Genomic DNA, 19342 nt, shown 5'->3' on the forward strand with positions numbered 1-19342 from the left:
GTTCTCACAAGGGTCGCGGGTCGTGCTGGAGCCTATCACAGCTGTCTTCGGGCAGTAGGCGGGGGACACCCTGAACCGGTTGCCAGCCAATTGCAGGACACACAGCGATGAACAACCATCCGCGCTCACACTTACGCGCAGGGACAATTTGGAGTGTTCAATCAGCCTCTCATGCATGTTTTTGGAATGTGGGTGGAAACCGGAGCACCCTGAGAAAACCCACACAGTGTCCTGACTGACAGCTCGAATAAGCTCCAGCATGCCCCGCGACCATTGTGATGATAAAGTGGTTCAGAAAATGGATGGATGGATATTTATTTATTGTTTTTTTTTTTGTTGTCAATACAGTAAATAGTTTTTCATCCAAATAAGTGACAGTGGATAAATTCCCACAACAGACCCGATGACCTTTCACGGCACACTGGTTGGGACTTACTGACCTAGTCTCCAACGCGGGTACACGGGCATACCAATCACCTCAAATGGTTCATTTGAAACACAATGACAAACGAAATAAACGACCACAAAGAAATACGATTTTGCTGTAAAATAAGGTTTTAATTGTCAAGGTTTTGCTTAAAAACAAATGCTTGATGTGGCAAATCGGGGGCATGCAATCGTTTAGTTTGATGGGCTGAATCACTGTCTTTGGCCAGTAAATTCAGTTACGTCTCATGCATTAAGAGAGACTCATTTACGGTTGCATATCAAAACATGAAGGTGATCTGTTTCCACTGCGGTCTTTGAGTCTGGGCTTGTTGTTGAATTGATGTAATTGACAACTGCATTGTTAAATACATTAATTCACATTGTCACAGCAGTCCATTTGATGGACGTATTTTGGTACATATGCTCTGTACTATTTAAGTGGTGTAAGAAAATAGTTGTCACAATAACTCTAACCTTAAAAGGAATGTGGATTCTTTCCAACCAGCCTGCAAGCAAAATGACTCATGAAGAATGTGAGCTTCATTTTGAAATTTAGTCCTGCTGCACTCTGAACATGAAACCTGTAAAGTCTCTTTGTCTCAGAATGGAATATTATACTTCAAACCATGATGACAAAACACAGAAAATGCAATCTACTTGACATCATGCAGTCTTTAGGTACACTTTAAAACCTGTAAACATTTGGCACAATCATCAGCGTACATCATCATACATATACAGTGGATATAGAAAGTCAGTTAGAGCAGTCAACTCCAACCATCGGGCCACACAGATAGATTGGAGAAAAAAAAACTATTTTTTTTGTAGGAGAGCATATTGGCTCCCCTAGACCCGCCCGCCAGCAATTAGTTTTCCGATCGGGATTATACGTCTGCACCCCCACCCCGGTGTTGACGAATGGTTTCTGGTCCATGAAAAATCTGTCCCTGGTGGAAAAAAGGTTGAGAACCACTGTATTAGAGAGAGAATACAAAGCATGCATAGTCAGCAGCCATTTTTGGTGGAAGTCGATCAGCACAGCATGTCTCGACTTGAAAATAATCGCACACTCCAAAAGCACTCCAAATGGGACAGATGGCAAGGGCAATGCCTCCTTCAGGTCACTCCACACATTTTGAATTGTTTTACTTCAGCTTTCAGGCAGACATCAAAAGGATTTGCACCAAACTGGACAGATATTTGGAACTGTTCCATGGTGGCTGATGGCCTAGTTGCAGATAAAGAAAATCAAGGTATCATCACCAGAGGAATGGTGTTCTTCCAAAGATGCACAGTGTTGTTTTTGTGCCAACTATGTTCATCAGATAGCTCCATCCGTAACTCATTTTTCTCTCGTTTTTAAGACCTGATGATTTTTTGGGGGGAGGGGGTGGGGGTGGGGCAAATTTAGTGAAAAGGTGCAAAAACAACACAAGGGTGTGTTCACTTTCTATACCCACTATATTTTATAAACAAACGGGGTCCCGAGCAGACAGTAAACATCAGAAACAATTGTGTGCAATAGGTGGTGAGTAGCTGCTTCATTTCCCAAAAGTTGTAGGAGCTGATTTGCTTGGCTGGTAGTGTTTGGTCCGCACTCCTGAACTTAACATCACACTCACCGCCAAGGCGTAAAAACCTACGATAATCCTTCCAGAGGTGAGGGCAGTCAGTCATCCTCCTCCTCCTCGTCGTCATCCTCCTCAACTGTATCCAAGAGGATGCTGTGCTTGAAGCAGTTGTGAAGGTAGTTGACCACCGTGCGCTGGAAATGCTGGACGCTGCGCGGTTCCCGCAATGTGTGGCCTTCGTCTGGATAGAGCTGCAGGGAATAGTTGGCCTCCACCCTCACCAATCGGCTCAGAAGCTCCGCGCTGTGCTGAAAGTGTACCCTCGCTGTGGTGAAACGCACAATGCACTTTGCCTGTTAGGATTCGGGAAGGATAACACGCTGCTGATGATTTCAATAAGGATAGGAACCAGTACCATCCGCGGTTCCGTGTAGAATAAGAAAGTTGTCATCTTTCAGTTTGCTGACCTCCTCCAGCAGAGAGGCAGTCTGCAAAAAATACATTGGAATGAACTCAACAATAGCATAACCTACCGTTTGGAGGCAAAAAAATAACACAGTGTATCATTTCAAAATTAAACTTGCCTCTTGGGTGTAAATAATTAATTGACCCAAAAGTTTTTGGAATTGTACTTTGTAAGAATACTGTGGGCTCACCCACAACAAAATCTCACAGGGAATCCCACAACACATACGACAACAGAATGATTCCAATAAAAAGGGAAAAATTGTTGTGCACTGGTGTTTGCTGGCAATATTGCAGTACGTTTATTTGCTAACCCCATCCCTGCAATAGAACCCAGGAATAAACCTGAACAGCCCAGTTCAGAACAATGTGACTTCTCAACCTTACCGAGTAAACATGCTCCTCCTTTGTTGGAAAGCCAAGATACCGCTCGGAGAATGCAGCGCCTGAAATGGTACAATATACGTCAATATCTAGCTAACGATGCTATAGGGAGTCTGTAGGTAATTGTCTGATCAGTTTGTAGATAGGTCGACTGAGTGTTAGGTAGGCAAGTTGCAAAAATATACTGGCCCCGTGGATGGGTTGTTAGGAAGGAAGGATAGGTACATACGTTAAGTCTAGATTATAATAATATTCGTGAGGGTAATAATGACAATAACTTACTGTAAAGCCTAAAATCCGTTATTGGGGCCAGAGCAGCTGAGCATTGAAAGAGCTTCTCTGTTGCAGTTAACATTTTCAGTGTTAAGTGTCCACCAAATGCCTGTTTGGAAAACAAATAAATTTGAGTGCAAACAGAACATTTTGGAGTGCTACTGTAACTATTTAAAACAAAAAAAACCAAAACCTTTTACCTTGCCATAGAGAGCCATGCGGCGATCGTCAATATACGGCAACTTCATCAACAACCTGCAAAGTAGCCATTTATTCAGTCAGTGTGACCGGCATCATTGCTAGGTTTGCTGTTGCTACTGTGTGGCACCCACTCAACAACTTCCAAATGATCTTTGACGTGAAGTGAACCAAGCTTCCGTGAGTCTGTGGCAGCGGTCTTCTGTCCACGTCCCACCCTGCGCTGGCCATCCATCCAGACCAATGCCACATTGTGTGAGCTACAGAGGACCTGAGGCCAGCCAAGAGCAAACTCCTCCGTCACTGACTGACTGCCGGGAGAGCTGTCTCTGAATGATGACATCAGCAAGAAGACATTTGAAAGCCGAAAACTTGAAGGGCGTGGGTGGGTGCAAAACAGGGGAAGAATGCCAGCAGATGTGTTTACTTACACAATAATGAGCAAAGGGTGTAGGTTAACCTCGTAACCTTGAGGCAAAGATAATTTCAGGTGCACATCTAAGGAAAGACAAGAGGAAATTAATTTCTAACTAATGCATCTCAGGTCAACTAGTTGTTTGTTGTTGCGCAATTATTCTTCATATGAGTGTAATGCGGCGAACAAAATTTTTGCAAAATGTCAACGTTATTTATTACACGTGACAACTTGACATTTTGGTACATATTATAGCAAGGATCATGGGAGTTAACACCCATGATTTGTTTTTGCGGGCCACATAAAATGTCATGACGGGCCAGATCTGGCCCCCGGGCCTTGACTTTGACACCTGTGCTCTAAAATGATTAATTGATTGCTCGTGACTCACTGTCATTGAGCAGTCAGTTCGGATAGGCTTTAGCCCCCATGTGACCCGATCAGGGTAAGCGCAATTGAAAACGGATGAATAATTTTAAACTCAATATTTTAACTTTGAATTAAACAAAAGCAGGACTAAATACATTGTCAAAGTGAATCACGCTCATTTCCTCATCAAGAGCAAATGCGGTAAGAAATTGGCCAAGAGACCCACAATCAGTCATCAAATACTGTAATTGTTATGAATGCTGTCTTACCAAGGTTGTCAGTTGAAAGTGTCCTGAAAAGAGTCTCAGGAAGGCGCTTGTCTTCCAAGGCTTTGGACAGAGCACTGTTGTCCTCCAAGACAACGTATCCTCCAAAAGATAATAGAATATTTATTTCATCGGAACATGGAAAAGAATCCTGAAGAATCAGACCTACATCCATTTACAGTATGGGAATTCAGTGCAAGTGCAACACCAATAATTTAAAATAATTTTCGCTAGCTAGGAGCAACAGCAACACCAAGATTTTGTATTTTACAATCAGGGAGAGCCACAGGACAGACAGAGGCAATACTGGACCAAAATCAAACAAAATCAGACTTCAGGAGCACAGACGTTTTTTGACGCAGTGGTGCGCTTTGGTGATGTTTCCAGTGTAGTACATGAAGTGCTGCCACCAAAAGTAAAATGCTTTCATTGTCAAAGTTTTTTTTTGTTTGTTTATTTTTTTTACTCTAGGCTCTGCTTTCACAAAAGAAGCTGCTGTAGCAGAGGTCTGCCCCCCATCATCATTTTAACCAAAGCTGGACTCGCCATTGGCCCAGCAGTGTACGGGTGTGGTATATTGTTGCGAGCTTGTGCGAGGCCGAGTGAATCCCTTAAAATGGGCTAATTTCAGCAAGACAAAGACTAAGATGTCTTAACTATCCTATTATGTGTTTTTGTATTTTGACATGTTCTTAAAACACCCAGAAACTACTTAAAATTCTGGTAAAATGATCAAAAACCCTCCTTATCACTGCTCATGTGGCTCTTATACAAAATGAACCTTTGCATGTTTTTGTGTTCATGCAAAAGTGAAACTCACTGGAGGGATCCTTTAAGTTATGGACTGTCACTTTTGGAATTCCTGGACCTGGAGAATGTTTCAGAGGACAAACATTTTCAAACCATGATGAAATTTGATTTAAAAAAAAAAAAATCAACTTTTTTAAGTTAAACCGCTGGGTTGTACAATTGGAATGTGACCGAAATTATCAGGATAAATATTTCTCAAAAGACATTGGAGATTAGCAGCAGTATATACTGTAACTAGAGATGAGCAACAACTTGGCATAGAGCTCATTTAGTTGGGTTTTGCTTGCTTTTTCTCAATGCTTTTTAAAGGCCCCATTCAGAGCCATTCAAGAGAAGAAGTGAAGAAGAAGAATATACACACGAATTTATGGATTTATTGTATCTTCAGCCTCATTGGTTGTCAGTTGTTATCAAAGTTCAGATTGTGTTTTATTGATTCTACCGTATGAACAAAGCTTAATTTATTTACACACACAGGGCCACTGAAATGTCATGTACATGAAGTTCTCAGTTTGACCCTGGAATGGATTATTTCTATCCTGATTTCCCACCGAGGTTTAAAATAAATCCATTGTACTGAAATATGACCAAAACAGAGGACAACCAACTTTTTATTGTGTTTGACATTGCAGGTTCCATGACGACTATGCGTCTCACACTCACCCAGGCAGCGGAGAGTGAAGTGCGTGAAGTTGGGACTGAAATCGGCTTGAAAAAAGTGGCAGCCCTCGAGGAGTTTACATGTGATGCACTGCCGTTGAAATGCTCCTTCCACGTGCACACTTTTAAACAAGAAGAAAAGCATTCAGACTCACACGGTCACTCCAACTATACACACATTCAGATTGCTCTAGTATTGTACGTAGCCCTGCTTTGACATTTGAACATGCTTTTGTTTACATCTTAACACTGTGGCGCGGCAGGAAATAAATCTGGAAGTAAACTGAGACACGACATGAGTTCAGGCAACACTGTATACTTCCTGTGACATATTTTGCTTGGCGGTGTGCTGTGATATTTCACTTATATAAGATACGTGCCTTGGTTCAACGAAACATTTCTCTATGACACTGCGACTGTGTTTCCTGACGCCTAAAGCCAAGTGAAATTTATTTAGCAGCACAAGGAATTCTTGTCATTCTGACCATGTGTCAGGACGCCCCCGGCTACAGCACACCACGTGAACTTGAAATTCTTATAATGGGTGAAGATATGAAGTTGATAATGAGCAGCATTCCGTCAGAGTGAGCTGCATTGACAGTACATGGGGCGAGACGTTGACTGTCCTTTTGGAACATCAAATTCTGCCCAAATTTTAGCTGTCTGGCGTTTGAAGTATATTTGAAGCAAGCCAATGTATTGCTGTGTATGCTGTGTAATTACACTCCCCGTGAAAAATAATGGTTCACTTCACTCATTATAAAGCCCCAGTTTAATACAACATTAATGCCCATAAAGGCTGTGGGCTTTTCACTTCTAGCTACGCAACTCCACATTGCTGCTTCTTGGTGATGGCCTGGAGTTTGTAAATTGGACTTTGAGCTGCATCCCACCATACATTTCCTTGCGACAAGTTAGAAATGTTGACTTGCCAGTTTTCTGGAATGCAGCATTAATCTTGAAGAAAAATTCGTGCAATTTACCTGTAGAGGTGTCTGCCTTGTCTGGATTCCTCTGTACTCAGGAAATAGCTGAAGACCCACAAAAATAATACAAGCTAGTTATGCAAGAAGAAGAAGAACAACAGCAGTAATCTTCAGCTTTTCATGAAGGGCCACATAAAATGATGTCACGGGGTAGATCTAGCCACCGGGCTTTGAATTTAACACCTCTGGCATAGAAGATAATTGCCGTTTGTCCTGACCGGGATTTTCACCAAGGTCCCCGTTACCAAAGTCATCACTGTTACCAGTTTAGTCATCCAGCCATCCTAGCAGCAGCAGTAGCCCAACTCGGGAACGACCTCCAAGGTGTGCCTTCGGGCTACAAACAGTTCCCAATCGACAACCAACAACTGGATTTTTAGGTACCCGGGACGCAGCGGCTTTCGAAGTAACTATGAGGCCCAGTTGGAAGTTGCTCAACAACAACAACAACAACAAAAGCAGCAGCAGTAGTGGTAGTAGTAATAGTAGTAATAGTAACAACAGCCGTCATGTCAGTCTTTGTTTTTGTTCCAGCACGAGCTGGAGTGAAGGGTGTTTCCCACCAGCAGGCACACCCGTTCCTCGTTCCCAATCAAAGCCTTACCTAGTATTTAAGGACTGCCAAATAGCCCACTATGTGTCAGATTATTGACCTTGCTTGTGGTTGATGCTCAAGTGTTGTTTTCTAGACCTCTCGATGTCGTTCAGAGTTGTTTTGTAAGTATTGGTATGATTTAGGCTTTTTGATCTTGTTGTTTTTCGTGTGAATTAGACTCTTGTCATTTCATTGTATTCTCGGTGTTAACTTTAGCTTGCCTTTTGCAAGCGCTTTTTGTTCATGCCTTGTTTTTCTCCTTGTGACCACCGATTTCTGTTTGTACTCTGTCAGTGCATTTTTCTGTCAATAAATCTTTTTGTTATCGCAGTTTGCCTGAGACTGCATTTCTGGGATCCTGAAACATTATTCGGTTTGGTTTCGAACTGAACAACAACAATAATATTAATAATAATTTGTAATAAAATCCATTCCTCTCGACTGTGAGGCAGACATGGTAATTGCTACGTATTACCGGTAATTGAAATACAAAGCATCATCATAACAGTTTCAAACACTTTAATTATGAACTACCTGTACTTTTTTTTAATAGTTTGATTTCTTTAATTCAGTGATGGCAAATAAATATTCAGCACAGTATTGTGTGCCAGAGTCTTGACAGATTGGAACAAAAACGGGGAATAAGTAGTGAAGTGATGTACAGTATTTGTCCATCTGTGTATGAACAGACACTCCCTGGTTGACAAGAAAAATAAGCAAACTGAAGCTAGCATTATGAGTTTGAGGGGATGATGATGATGGCAAAGTGACACCAATACAAAAAATATAATAAATAAAAATCCATACTCTTATCCAGATCCTCCCTATAATGCACTGACTTCCTTGGCCCAGATTCCAGCCTTTTTTGTGCGTTATTGTGTAATCCCGCTCATTTTATGGGTCCGGCTATTTACTGTTTTGCTATGTCAAAATAGAATCTAATTGTGACACATTAACATTTGTGCAATCAGATTTAGCCCTCTGTGGGATTAAAGTCTCTTTTAATTTATCGCTAATCAGCGATTCTTGGACTGTGATCCATTTTTGCTTGAGGGCTTTCTTCACACAGCTGGATCATGACAGAATTACGCAATCATTTTTCTCAAGAATGAGCAAGTAATCACAAGCTCTAACATATTGCTTGATGTGCGAAAAGGTGAAGAAATACACTTGGTCCTGGTGTAGTGATCATTGAAAGAAAACGGGCAACGCCACTTACATCTTTCCAGCCTTCTCGTCCAGGGCGCAGAGCGAGGTGACATCCCAGCTCCCCGATGTCAAAAACCGAGGAGGGCTGGATGGACCGGTGGGCTGGGTGGACATAACGGAATAATCATAATAACAGGTGTAGGAATATATTATTTGTGAGTAACGAAGAGAGATTAAATTAACACTCAGGGAGAAGATCCCTCAATTGCATCTTAATAGGAAGGGCTCACCTAATGGCACATTCACATAAGTGTTAATGAGAAATGACAAACAGGAAATAAGGTCCATCTGTATCATTTCCGAAAGCACCATTGCTCTTTTTTTAATTTGCCCTGCCTGGGTGAAGATTAAATGAAGCGACCCAGCAAAGCATTACGTCGTGACTTGATCATGATTTATCTGTACTGAGGGAGAGAGTGCAGTAAATACAAACGAGAAGCCCTGCTTTAGTTTGCCCTCGCTGAAGTGTTAATGGCCAATTAGGAGGTGATGTATGCGAGTGAGCCTCAGATGGACGGACCTGGGCTGACAGAGCGGCGATGTGACGGAACTCTCCGCGGGCGCCCTGCTTGGCTGGCAGGATGGCGTAGAATATGGAGCCGTCATCTGAAAACAGTGGCACATCCTGCTGAGATAAATAAATAACCATCAGACACAAGTCAGGAGAAGCACAGTTGTGATACATATGGGGAAGGTTGCACAACAAAATACTGCATTAAGGTAGGGATACCATCATTTTAGTTTCGGCGAGATTCAGGTTTGTTTTTGAAGTAATATTGGTCGGCCACAAAAATAAATAAATAAATAAAAATCCCCAACTAGTTTTGCTTAATTTATGGTGCATTTTTATTTATTATTACTTGATCGGTTTCAAGTTAGTTCAGTGACCATTGTGGTGTTTGTGTCTTTAACTCATTCAGTACCAGCCAATTCTGGACCAAGTCTGAAAAGACGTTTAAAAACGTCTTTGGGAGTGAACGAGTTAAAAGAAGGATACCATCATTTGTACCCACGTGTGTAAGCGAAGAGGATTCATTGCAGTGCTTCATACCTGCCATTGGCTTTGCATTACGTCCATGGTCATCTTGTGTTTCTTTGGAGGAGAATAAATCAGAAATATTAGTGCATTCAAAATACAATGCATTGGTTTGGATCATTTTAAATTATGTGGCTTAAAGCCATGCATAATACACCAGAGTTCTATGCATGTGTTTCGTGTGTGGCATGAGGTACACGTGCAGCATGTCAAAGGTGCAACAGATGTGGAAAATTGCCGACCAAAAGTTTCGTTTTTAGGAAAATTTAACACCTGAGAATACCTGTCCACACACCACTGCGCTGAAATCAATTGTCGCTAGCATGCTGACATCACCACACTTCAAACTGTCTCAATTAGGTAATCTGCAACTGCGGAAAGCAAGCAGAGTTGGCCGTTGCTGTGCAGAAGCCAAATCAGAACTTTTTCCATTCGGGCCTTGAGAGGTGCTCGCATGTCATCGTTTATCATACCATTCACCTCACCTCTGAGCACGCCCCCGTGGTGGCCTCGCACACGCAAAGTACAGATTCGTTCTGAGCCCGGTTGAGCCAACGAACCGCCAGGCGGGTGCTGCTGGTCCAGGTTACCATGGAGATGTAGCCTTCTCTATCGGGAATCACACAGGTGTTATGGAAAGAGACATTTAGACAATTACTCTACAAATTGCACAGGTTAGGTAAACACTGAGGATTTTAAAATGGATTTAAACGACAGTTTTGAGTGCCCAATTGCCTGCAATATAATCATCTATTTGCATATATTTTCAAATGAAACAATCCCATGCATAGACATCCAAAATGCATGTAACCAAATGTCAATTTGGGCAGCGACAACATGGAAGTACTGTGAAAGAAATAATCCATGTTTCATACCATTTAGTTGGACTAAATTGAGTCATTTCCCAATAGGGGTAAATGGAGGGAACCTATGTTTTTCCTTCCTTAATTTCATAGTCTGTGAATCTTAAATGTAACCTTTTAATACACTTTACGCTCTGCCTGGATGTTTAAAAAAACAACAACATATGCACATATCCTATTTGTGTTGTTTCAGTGGAGGTGAGTCTGTTCATTGTCATTCAGAGGGCTGGTCGATCAAACGATTTTGCTGGGAATGCTGATTGTTTATTTATTAATTAATCAGATTTCTCCTCGCTGCTTCCATAGTTTGCATCCATGCTGGCCCTCACTGCTTGCACAAACAACATGTCTGCAATCAGAGATGAGCTACTACTTTACAAAAGCACAGTAAAGTAGCATAAGAGGTATTCACTGTTGAATATTTATGTTCATTTATTAACAATTGTGCTGATTTGAATGTTGTGACAAAGAGGACAATTTTCAAGGCGGAAGTGCTTACTTTAACATTACAGTGAAAGAAAAAATATTTCTTCATATTATTTCTGTGGATGGTGCAAGTTATTGCTGTGGGGGGGAAACTAATGTCATTGTGATTTGATTTATTTTCAATAAATACAGGGGGGAATTTTTAAATTGAAAATGGAATTTTTGTGGAGAAAAAAAATTACGATCAAGGCTTACTTCAAGGCTATATTGCCCAGCCCTAATGTAAAGCAGTTCGATGCCGTCAACCTCAAATTGATGAGGTAGATCCAAAGTCTCTCCTTTTTTATTGCCTTGACCCAGCTCCGAATCCGACCATTTTGGCATTACATATCAGAATTATTACTGGGCCCATGCACTGCAAACCCAGCATCATGTTCACTTTATTGTGGTATTGCGTAATGGGTACAACAGTCCGCCACATAAAATGGCACCATTGTAAAGTTTTATGATATCGTCCATGAACAAGGAAGGGGCCTTCAAACACACAAGCACGTACAATTAATTGTGTTTTGTCCTTTTCATTATTAGTGACTGTCTGCTGAGAGCTTCTTGGAAGAAGTATTAAAAAGAAATATTGTAAAGGGGTGGAAAACGTGCCAATTGAAAGGTTGTTAGATTTTAGATTCGAATAAACAAAATATATTTTCACTTTCTACCGTTACAATCCGCTCGCACTGGATCCAAGCGTCACAGTGACCAATCAGATCCACCAGATGGCGCTACACCCACAGGAATTGAGTGGAACAGCGCGGCCTTGCATATCATGATTTGTGACAAAAAAAGTCTCGGCCTCAGTGCAGCTATATTCCCTTCATTTTTCAAAAAGTGTTGGCCTACCTGGCACTGAGTGAGTCGGGGGGCATCATCTGCACCGTGTGAGCCGGGCCATACAGGTTCACGACAAACAGGCTGACTGATGGGATATTGGAGCCCGCCTATGAGCACAATCAGTGAAACGTGCATTGATGACCAGCTTCATGTTATACAGTGATCCCTCGCTATTTCGCGGTTCGTTTATCGCGGCTTCAGTGCATCGCGGATTTTTTCAAACATATTCATTAAAAAAAAAAACCTGTATAGGTTAATTGGTCGCTACTTCACGGATTTTCATTTATCACGGGTGGTTTTGGTCCCAATTAACCGCGATAAACGAGGCATTACTGTATTACAAAGTCACATTTATACGTTCTGCGTTACGTTTGAGTTACTGTTCTTTCACCAAAAATAACTGTGGGCTGTGGGAGTCACACACCTGTTTCTATTAGTTTTCAACTAAATAAGCCAATGGTTCACACAAAGTACCGGTAATCAGATTTGTGAGTAAACGGAGAAAAGATAATTTCAAAATACATCCTTTTGGTGACATTTCTTTTTAAGCAGTGATGTGAATGAGAGTATGTATGTCACTATGAGTTTTACATTTCTTTGATTGTAGACACAAACTTGGTATTGTATTGCGGCCCATTGTATATGCACTATACAACCACAATAAAGGCTTTCTATTGTATTCTATATATTCCTTGGCTCAGTGAGGGTTAGAAAACACTGGTCTAAGGAGACCTGCTTGTGTGTCTGGGTTTCTTGCGATGACAACACAGTTCAATATATACAACCCACCTTGGGGTAGGGAAAAATCAAATTGGAGGGGTACAGGCCACCCAAAAACTGAGGTAGTTCCACAAGGGGTGTGGCAGAGTTGTTGATGCTCAGGTATGCTAGCCGGGCGCCGTCCAAGGACCACCAGTGGGCAGCATAAGACAGTAGCACCTCTTCTGTTTGGTTTCAAAACACGTATACAATAAACATGCATAATAATACATTGACATACCTGTGCATACAAAGGCTTTTATAAGAATGACATCTTGATGTGCTAGCCGGAATGTGTAAATCCCACCCTCATAGGTCCAGTCCGAGAGCCCGTTCACCACACTGTGCCGGTCGCCGGTGGATGTGAGACGCACGGCTTGGCTGGTCACACTGGGCTTGTAGTAGATGTCTCCATCAAATACAAAAGCCTGGCAATGATACACACAAACAAAATCCTTTCTCTAAGACGGTACAGTTACAGGTTTTGTAGCTGGCTGCGGGAACAAAGGAGGGAGCGGAACAACATCCAAGAGGGAATGAAGCACTTGGCAGCACACATGCGGTTAGTTCCAGTCAATACATCTTTACTTGCCACGGTGAACATGATGAGTGTGACTCGCTCCATTACAGCAAAGTAGCTATTTTAAACATACAACAAGGCGTATGTAGGAATAGTTGTTACGATTGTATACTTGTCAGTGTTTTTATGTGATGTATTCTGTTGTATTATTGTTTTATATTAAATGTTTGTTACGGCTGCAGCTGTTGTGAACACGCCATACAAGTAAAGATGTATGCTTGTATGTATAAACTTGAGTTCATGGCGGCTTTACTTTAGGATATTTCATACACAAGGTAACTCAATGTACGTCACTTAATTCAAAGTACCGGTACAACATTTAAAAGCAGTTGTAAACCAAAGTGTTGAGGACATTTAAAAGCAAAGGAAAGGAATAAAAAGCAGCTTACGAAAATGACTCAGAACTTACAATGCAACAAGATAATTTAAAAAATGCTTTGAATGACCTTCGTTGTAGACATGGGAAAAGAGCATTTTTAAACCTGGATTTAAAAGCATTTACACATTATTCACTCATATTTTTCACTCATATAATAAAGGGTAGCAGCAAGTCAACTGCTTTTATGGGTGATTTTGTGGGGGGTGAACGATATAATCGTATAATTACAATAGTGGGGACAATTTGACCTGAGAACAGATTTCTATTCCCATGATTTATTTCTGGTGCTTGAAAAATGCGATTGTGTTAAGAATTGTTTGACACTGCAGTCAGTCACATTGCCAGAAATTCCATTGATATCGGACAACTGAGGCCTGATTAGGTTTTTCTCTTTTCTACTGCTCACGGAGCAATAACATATCGCCAAATTCTGAGACACGGAAGGAAAACTAATCATCAGCCTTGTAGTGTAAAGTCAGCCTGAGGTGATGCAAATGACAGAATCAGTGCCTGCCTCACCAGTTGGTTCCCCTGAGGCCCCCAGGAAGCGTACTGCAACCCATCCTTCTCCTTCACGGGTGGCCTAAGTTCCAGCAGATCCCTGCAACACACAAGAAACATCGCACATGATGCATCCACGAGGGACCAGTATGCTTTAGAAAAGACCTCCATGGTTCGTTTGCACCCTGGTCTGGAAGATGCTGTTATGCCTAAGCAAGATGCAGAGAGGGGGAAACAAAAAGAGAGAGAATGGCGTTGGTTCATGCAGGGTTGCAACATCTCCGATCCTTTTTTTTTTTTTTTGGCTTCACTGCCTTCAGGACAAGCCTCCCCAGTATCACTGGGCGATGATCTGCTTCACAGCTCCTCCTTGAGTCCTTTCCAGAACAGTTCCCCTGGAGGACCACCTGCCCCTTTTTACTCACATTATGGTGAAAATGATGCTCAGGCAGTGGAATCTGAGGAGAGAACACTAATGAATGAATGTATGTCTGACGCAAGCACGAGGCTCTGATCGGATGAGAGGAGTTGCTCAGTCTGCACGTCCGCCGGCATGCAGCCCATGCATTAGCATTCAGGATTCCACCTACCCAGTGGCCACACTGTAGATAGCATAGGTGGCTGTGAAGGACTGAGAGAACACCTGAAAGAGGTAGAGCATATCATGCATATGTACTGTATGTGGGGAGGCTGCGCATATCACCCCCCCCCAAAAAAACCCCCACAAACCAGCAAATGGAAAATAATGTCATTCAGCAGACACGTTTGATTTTCTTCTGATTAGAAACTGATAATAGAAATGCAGCACAGCAGTATCCATCCATAATCCGCTTATCCTCACGAGGATCGTGGGGGTGCTGAAGTCTATCCTAGCAGTCTTCGGGCAGTAGGAGGGTACATACTGAACTGGTTTCCAGCCAATCGCAGGACACATATAGACGAACAACCATTCACGCTCACAATCACACCCTAGGAACAATTTAGAGGGTTCCATTAAACTGCCATGCGTATTTTTGGAATGTGGGAGGAAACCAGAGTACCCGGAGAAAACCCACGCAGGCATGGAGAGAACATGCAAATTAAGGCCGGAACCGAAATCTAACCCAACACCTCCGTACTGTGAGGCAGACATGCTCACCAGTCAACTACAGTGCCGCCAATTGCATGCAGCAATATTATTTGTTATTGCTCTAGAGTAGACAGATGTTAACACCAGGGCATTTGAGAGTTGAAAGTTAGTCTACTGGTACATTGATTTACATCAACTGATATCTGACAGCAGATATGCAAAATTACATTATTTTTCAATTGTAATATCACAGTAAGATTCATAAGGATTTCACTAAAACACTGTACTGTATCGTACATTGCCTTGACAGTCAGAGGTAGCTAGCTAGCTAACTGCATGTCGCAGATGTACTGCTAAACACTGATGCGAACGAGGGCATTCAAGTTTGGAGGAAAGACACTCATGCCAGAGTCAAAGTGTGTGTGTGTTTTAATCAAGCCCCCAAAAAACAGGAAACATTCCATTTTTATCCATGTGTCTTGTTTTCCAAACCTATACTGTGCCCCTTCCTTATACAAATGTGGGGATTATTTGGGAATTTTTTTTAATCCTTATTTTTTCGTTTTCACCCCCCCCCCCCCCCCCCAAAAAGAATCGGAGCGCTGTCTGGCAATCTGTCAGGCTTCCAGTTCTGTCTCCCACTGTCATTGCTTTTTAATGTCTCTTGGACAGGTTGTAGTTAGTAAGTGAATTTTGTTGCTCTGTACTCATGGCATGTGAAATGACAAGAAATTTGACTCTATTCCATTGTAGAAAAACAGTTTCATATCTCTCTTCACACTATCCAGTGGGTCATAGTTCTCTGTCTTTGCAGGTTTTCAGCAGTTATCTTCAAAGAGATACGATGCCTTTGGAAAAAAAATCTCTGTATTGTCTTTACACGGTTAGTAAAGTGAAATTCCAAAAAACAAAGCAGTAAAAACGAATTATCACGACATACTTTGGTCTCATTGTTACTATTCTATTGTTCTGAGGTTGTTAGGTTTGAAAAGAAGAACATATACAAGACTTGATTTAGATTCATTAGGCGAAGTTTCATCCTCATTACATCACGATGGAAATCAGGTCTGAATATAAAAACATTGTATCACAGGAGTACTCTGCGGTACAAATGAGAAATAAAGTGGTGATAATAAAAAAAAAGAACACAGAAAAAAAAAGGTATTTGTCCACACTGCAGCCAACAATCTTCACAGTGAAATCTGTGGTAGCTGGCAGTGACGTTTTATTTGTGTGTGTGTGTGTGTGTGTGTGTGTGTGTGTGTGTGTGTGTGTGTGTCTGTCTGTCTGTTTTGGACTGTCTGTGTGGATGTGCAGGCTGCAATTGATCACAGCATCACCTGATGAATTTGAGGTGACACATAGATTCTTACAAACCTTTTTCCCACAAGGTTGAAAGGAGACAAATTGCCCTCTGGCATTTGAAAGCTTTCTGGAAAAAAAGTTCCGAAAGAAATGAAACGTCTCATCCTTTACAAAGCACTCTTTAAGAAAGGATATTGGTTTTGTCCCTTTGTCGACGGGTGTGGACTGACGCAGGGTGAAAGCGGCAGGGATAAAGGAAGGTCAATTCTGAAGCTCGTGAGGGGAACTTGGAAAAGAATTGAGCTAACGTAAACAAGCATGAGGTGGTCCGGCTGGACATCAAAATCAAACGAAACCAAAACGAAGAAAGTGCACTGAGAAACGTGGACTGCACCATCGCGTCCAAATATTTGAACAGTCAAAATTCGTGGATGTGGTCTTGAATTGGGTGAGGACTTGTGCGGCATTTTATGAATTACTCTAGTCATTGCATTTCTATTCCTTTTATTATATCTCAATATTAGAATACATTGAACTTGAGGTTCACAAGGTTACTGTGCATCGGCACGTAACTGCTCCAGTTTGGAGACCTAAGGGCCACATATCCAGGGATCTTCTTGTTCTGTCAGCACACACTGTCTATCTATAAGAAGGATTGTTTGAACTCACATCAACTCAATATGGATGATATGGCCTTAATAGAGAATGTGTAGCTATTCTGTCACCCAAACAACAGGAATGAAAAGCTGTATAAATTGTCGCCTGTGATTCAAACGGGCTCTCATACTGGCCAGGCTGCGTGCTTATTCATAACTGTCTGTATTTTATATTTTTGCTTCGCTCCTAAAATAAAGTCAAGGAAAGTAAAAATCGTTCTTGATGTAGCTATTTCTCCATATTGTGAATTCCACAACAGCAACATACAGTATTTCTGAATGAATAATAATACATGTTTTATTAGGGCCCAAGCACCATGAGGTAACAAAGGCCCTCTTGGAATTGTTGTTTATTATTATTTATTCATACTTAGCCGTGACCCTGGTGATAAGCCATTAGGAGAATTGATGTATGAATGGATTTTAGTACTTATGAATGGACCACAATACTGAAAACTAGCGCCGCAGGATTATTCCAATTGTAATCCTGATCACGATTTTACCTGCCATGATTAGATTAACATAATCATTGACGAGATTTGCATTTCAAATGTGGGCTCTGCTGCATATTTAATCAAGCACTTTCTCAACCAGTGGTCAGCCAACCACACAAGGTTCAACAGATGTTTAAGGCTTCATTAGCTGCCTAAATAAGCGAGCGCACCCTGCAGGGGAAGCCGAAAATCACTCAGTGGCCTGATGAGAGTGAGTTCCACTATATCGTCTTGTGATAAAACTGACCGTGGCTGCTATGTGTATTGTTATAAGCTTTGCATGCTTAAAAAAAAAAACAACACAAAAAAAATTAACAAATAAAATGGCACCTCTCCCGGTGCTGTTCAACCCTTTCATAAATCAGTGGTCTGAGACCTCTTCATGATGACTGTTAAATCAATTGAAGTGCAGCCCGGTAAGGCTGAGTAAATGCAAGGGAGCAAACACTCCATGGTTCAGTGGAACTAGATTGAAAAAGAAATCGGGCGGGAGGGAGGTCAGGCGTTTACCTTAACTCCAGATCAAGGTAGCAGCGTTGCCTGGCTGAAAGTGCTTGTATAAGGGTGGACATTCCTCTGTGATGAACGGTCAATACATTTCGGGTATCTATGCATTTTGTACCGCTTATCCTGTTGACAGGCATGGGTGAGCTGGAGTACCCCAGCAGACTTTGGGCGAGAGGCAGGGTACACCCTGGATTAGTCGTCAGTCAATCGCAGGGCATATATGGACAAAGAAGCGTTCACACCAATGGACTTGACTGACTTAACTTCAATGTGTGATCTTGAAACACAGCAGAGATTGTATCCTTTTAGCTATTCATCATTCTTAAACACCCCCCCCCCCCCCCCCCCCCGGGCATCTGCAGCAGAGTAGCACAGCTCCTTTAGAATCAATTCATCCCAAAGGTCCTTGTGCTCAGCTGTGCGTAAGAGTCCCAGAACCCCCCATCCCACCCCCTCCTGACCCTCTTTTTAACTTTGTATTTGATTTTCATCTCATTTTCAAATTCTCTTTCCTCCCTCCAACCTCTTTTGAAGGTATTTTTCTCCAATGATTCCTCCCCAATTCCCACGTGGCTGAATCTCTTTGACTGGCTTCCAAAATCTATTTATTGCTCCCCAGCAGGCATCTCTGACAGCCTAATAGAAAAAGGGACTTTCCACACGGCTTCTTCAATTGTTTCTCTCTGCTGCAGTGCAACTCAGTGAGAACCTCTTTTCAAACGATAATCTCTGTGATGGATTTTAACCGGCCGGTGTATCTAGTCACGGAATCTCATTTCCTCCAAGCCAATCAGCACTGCCACAACCTCCCCAATTCCTCCACCGCGACTTACTCTCTCCTCTTGCTCACGGCAGGGCTGCTGCAAACTGCACCAGTCAGCATAAATTGCCCTGAGATAGAAAGAAAAGAAAAAGTGAGTGAGGGAGATGAAGCAGTGGCGAAAGGAATCGGATTGTGCGGGAGTTGTGGTTTGTGAAAAGACCACCATGAACCATGGTTTCATGGTCTTTCATCCCTTCTCACTAGCCTGCCATGTGTTGGCAGGGTGGGCTCATGTGATGCCAGGGTGGGCTCATGCTCTAAGTCATGAATGCATGATTGACGTTTGGCAGGTCAGCGACCCCCATCCCATCTTTGATCATCTTACAATGGAGCCATATGCAAATGAGCGTGGCCTGAGCCGGACAATATCAAAGAATGTCTGCATCCAAATCCATTTTCAACCGTGTTTGTCCTCATTAGGGTCGC

The 19342-nt window shown here is 42.1% G+C and overlaps 1 protein-coding gene across 3 annotated transcripts in view; it reads right to left on the bottom strand.

Moving 5' to 3' along the window:
- Positions 1–537: 537 nt before the first annotated feature.
- LOC147210106 (inactive dipeptidyl peptidase 10) overlaps positions 538–19342 on the bottom strand; it is a 34083-nt gene continuing 15278 nt past the window's right edge. The window contains exons 6-25 of one of the 3 annotated variants that reach the window (XM_086105164.1): positions 14653–14705; positions 14081–14162; positions 12910–13030; positions 12633–12787; positions 11853–11950; positions 10152–10275; positions 9682–9723; positions 9151–9255; positions 8641–8732; positions 6824–6871; positions 5844–5962; positions 5191–5238; positions 4374–4472; positions 3752–3818; positions 3455–3649; positions 3323–3377; positions 3132–3231; positions 2853–2911; positions 2416–2488; positions 538–2325 (exon numbers count right to left, since the gene is read on the bottom strand). In XM_086105164.1, coding sequence (XP_085961290.1) covers positions 2099–2325; positions 2416–2488; positions 2853–2911; positions 3132–3231; positions 3323–3377; positions 3455–3649; positions 3752–3818; positions 4374–4472; positions 5191–5238; positions 5844–5962; positions 6824–6871; positions 8641–8732; positions 9151–9255; positions 9682–9723; positions 10152–10275; positions 11853–11950; positions 12633–12787; positions 12910–13030; positions 14081–14162; positions 14653–14705 — 1962 coding nt within the window. In that variant the 3' untranslated portion in view covers positions 538–2098. Of the gene's footprint in view, positions 2326–2415; positions 2489–2852; positions 2912–3131; positions 3232–3322; positions 3378–3454; positions 3650–3751; positions 3819–4373; positions 4473–5190; positions 5239–5843; positions 5963–6823; positions 6872–8640; positions 8733–9150; positions 9259–9681; positions 9724–10151; positions 10276–11852; positions 11951–12632; positions 12788–12909; positions 13031–14080; positions 14989–19342 lie in introns of those variants that run through there. The other 2 variants (XM_086105155.1, XM_086105147.1) reach the window with 2 other exon arrangements.

Source organism: Hippocampus guttulatus, chromosome 1 (assembly GCF_054856545.1).
Source record: "Hippocampus guttulatus isolate MCC_2025c chromosome 1, RoL_Hgut_1.0, whole genome shotgun sequence".
Taxonomy (NCBI): domain Eukaryota; kingdom Metazoa; phylum Chordata; class Actinopteri; order Syngnathiformes; family Syngnathidae; genus Hippocampus; species Hippocampus guttulatus.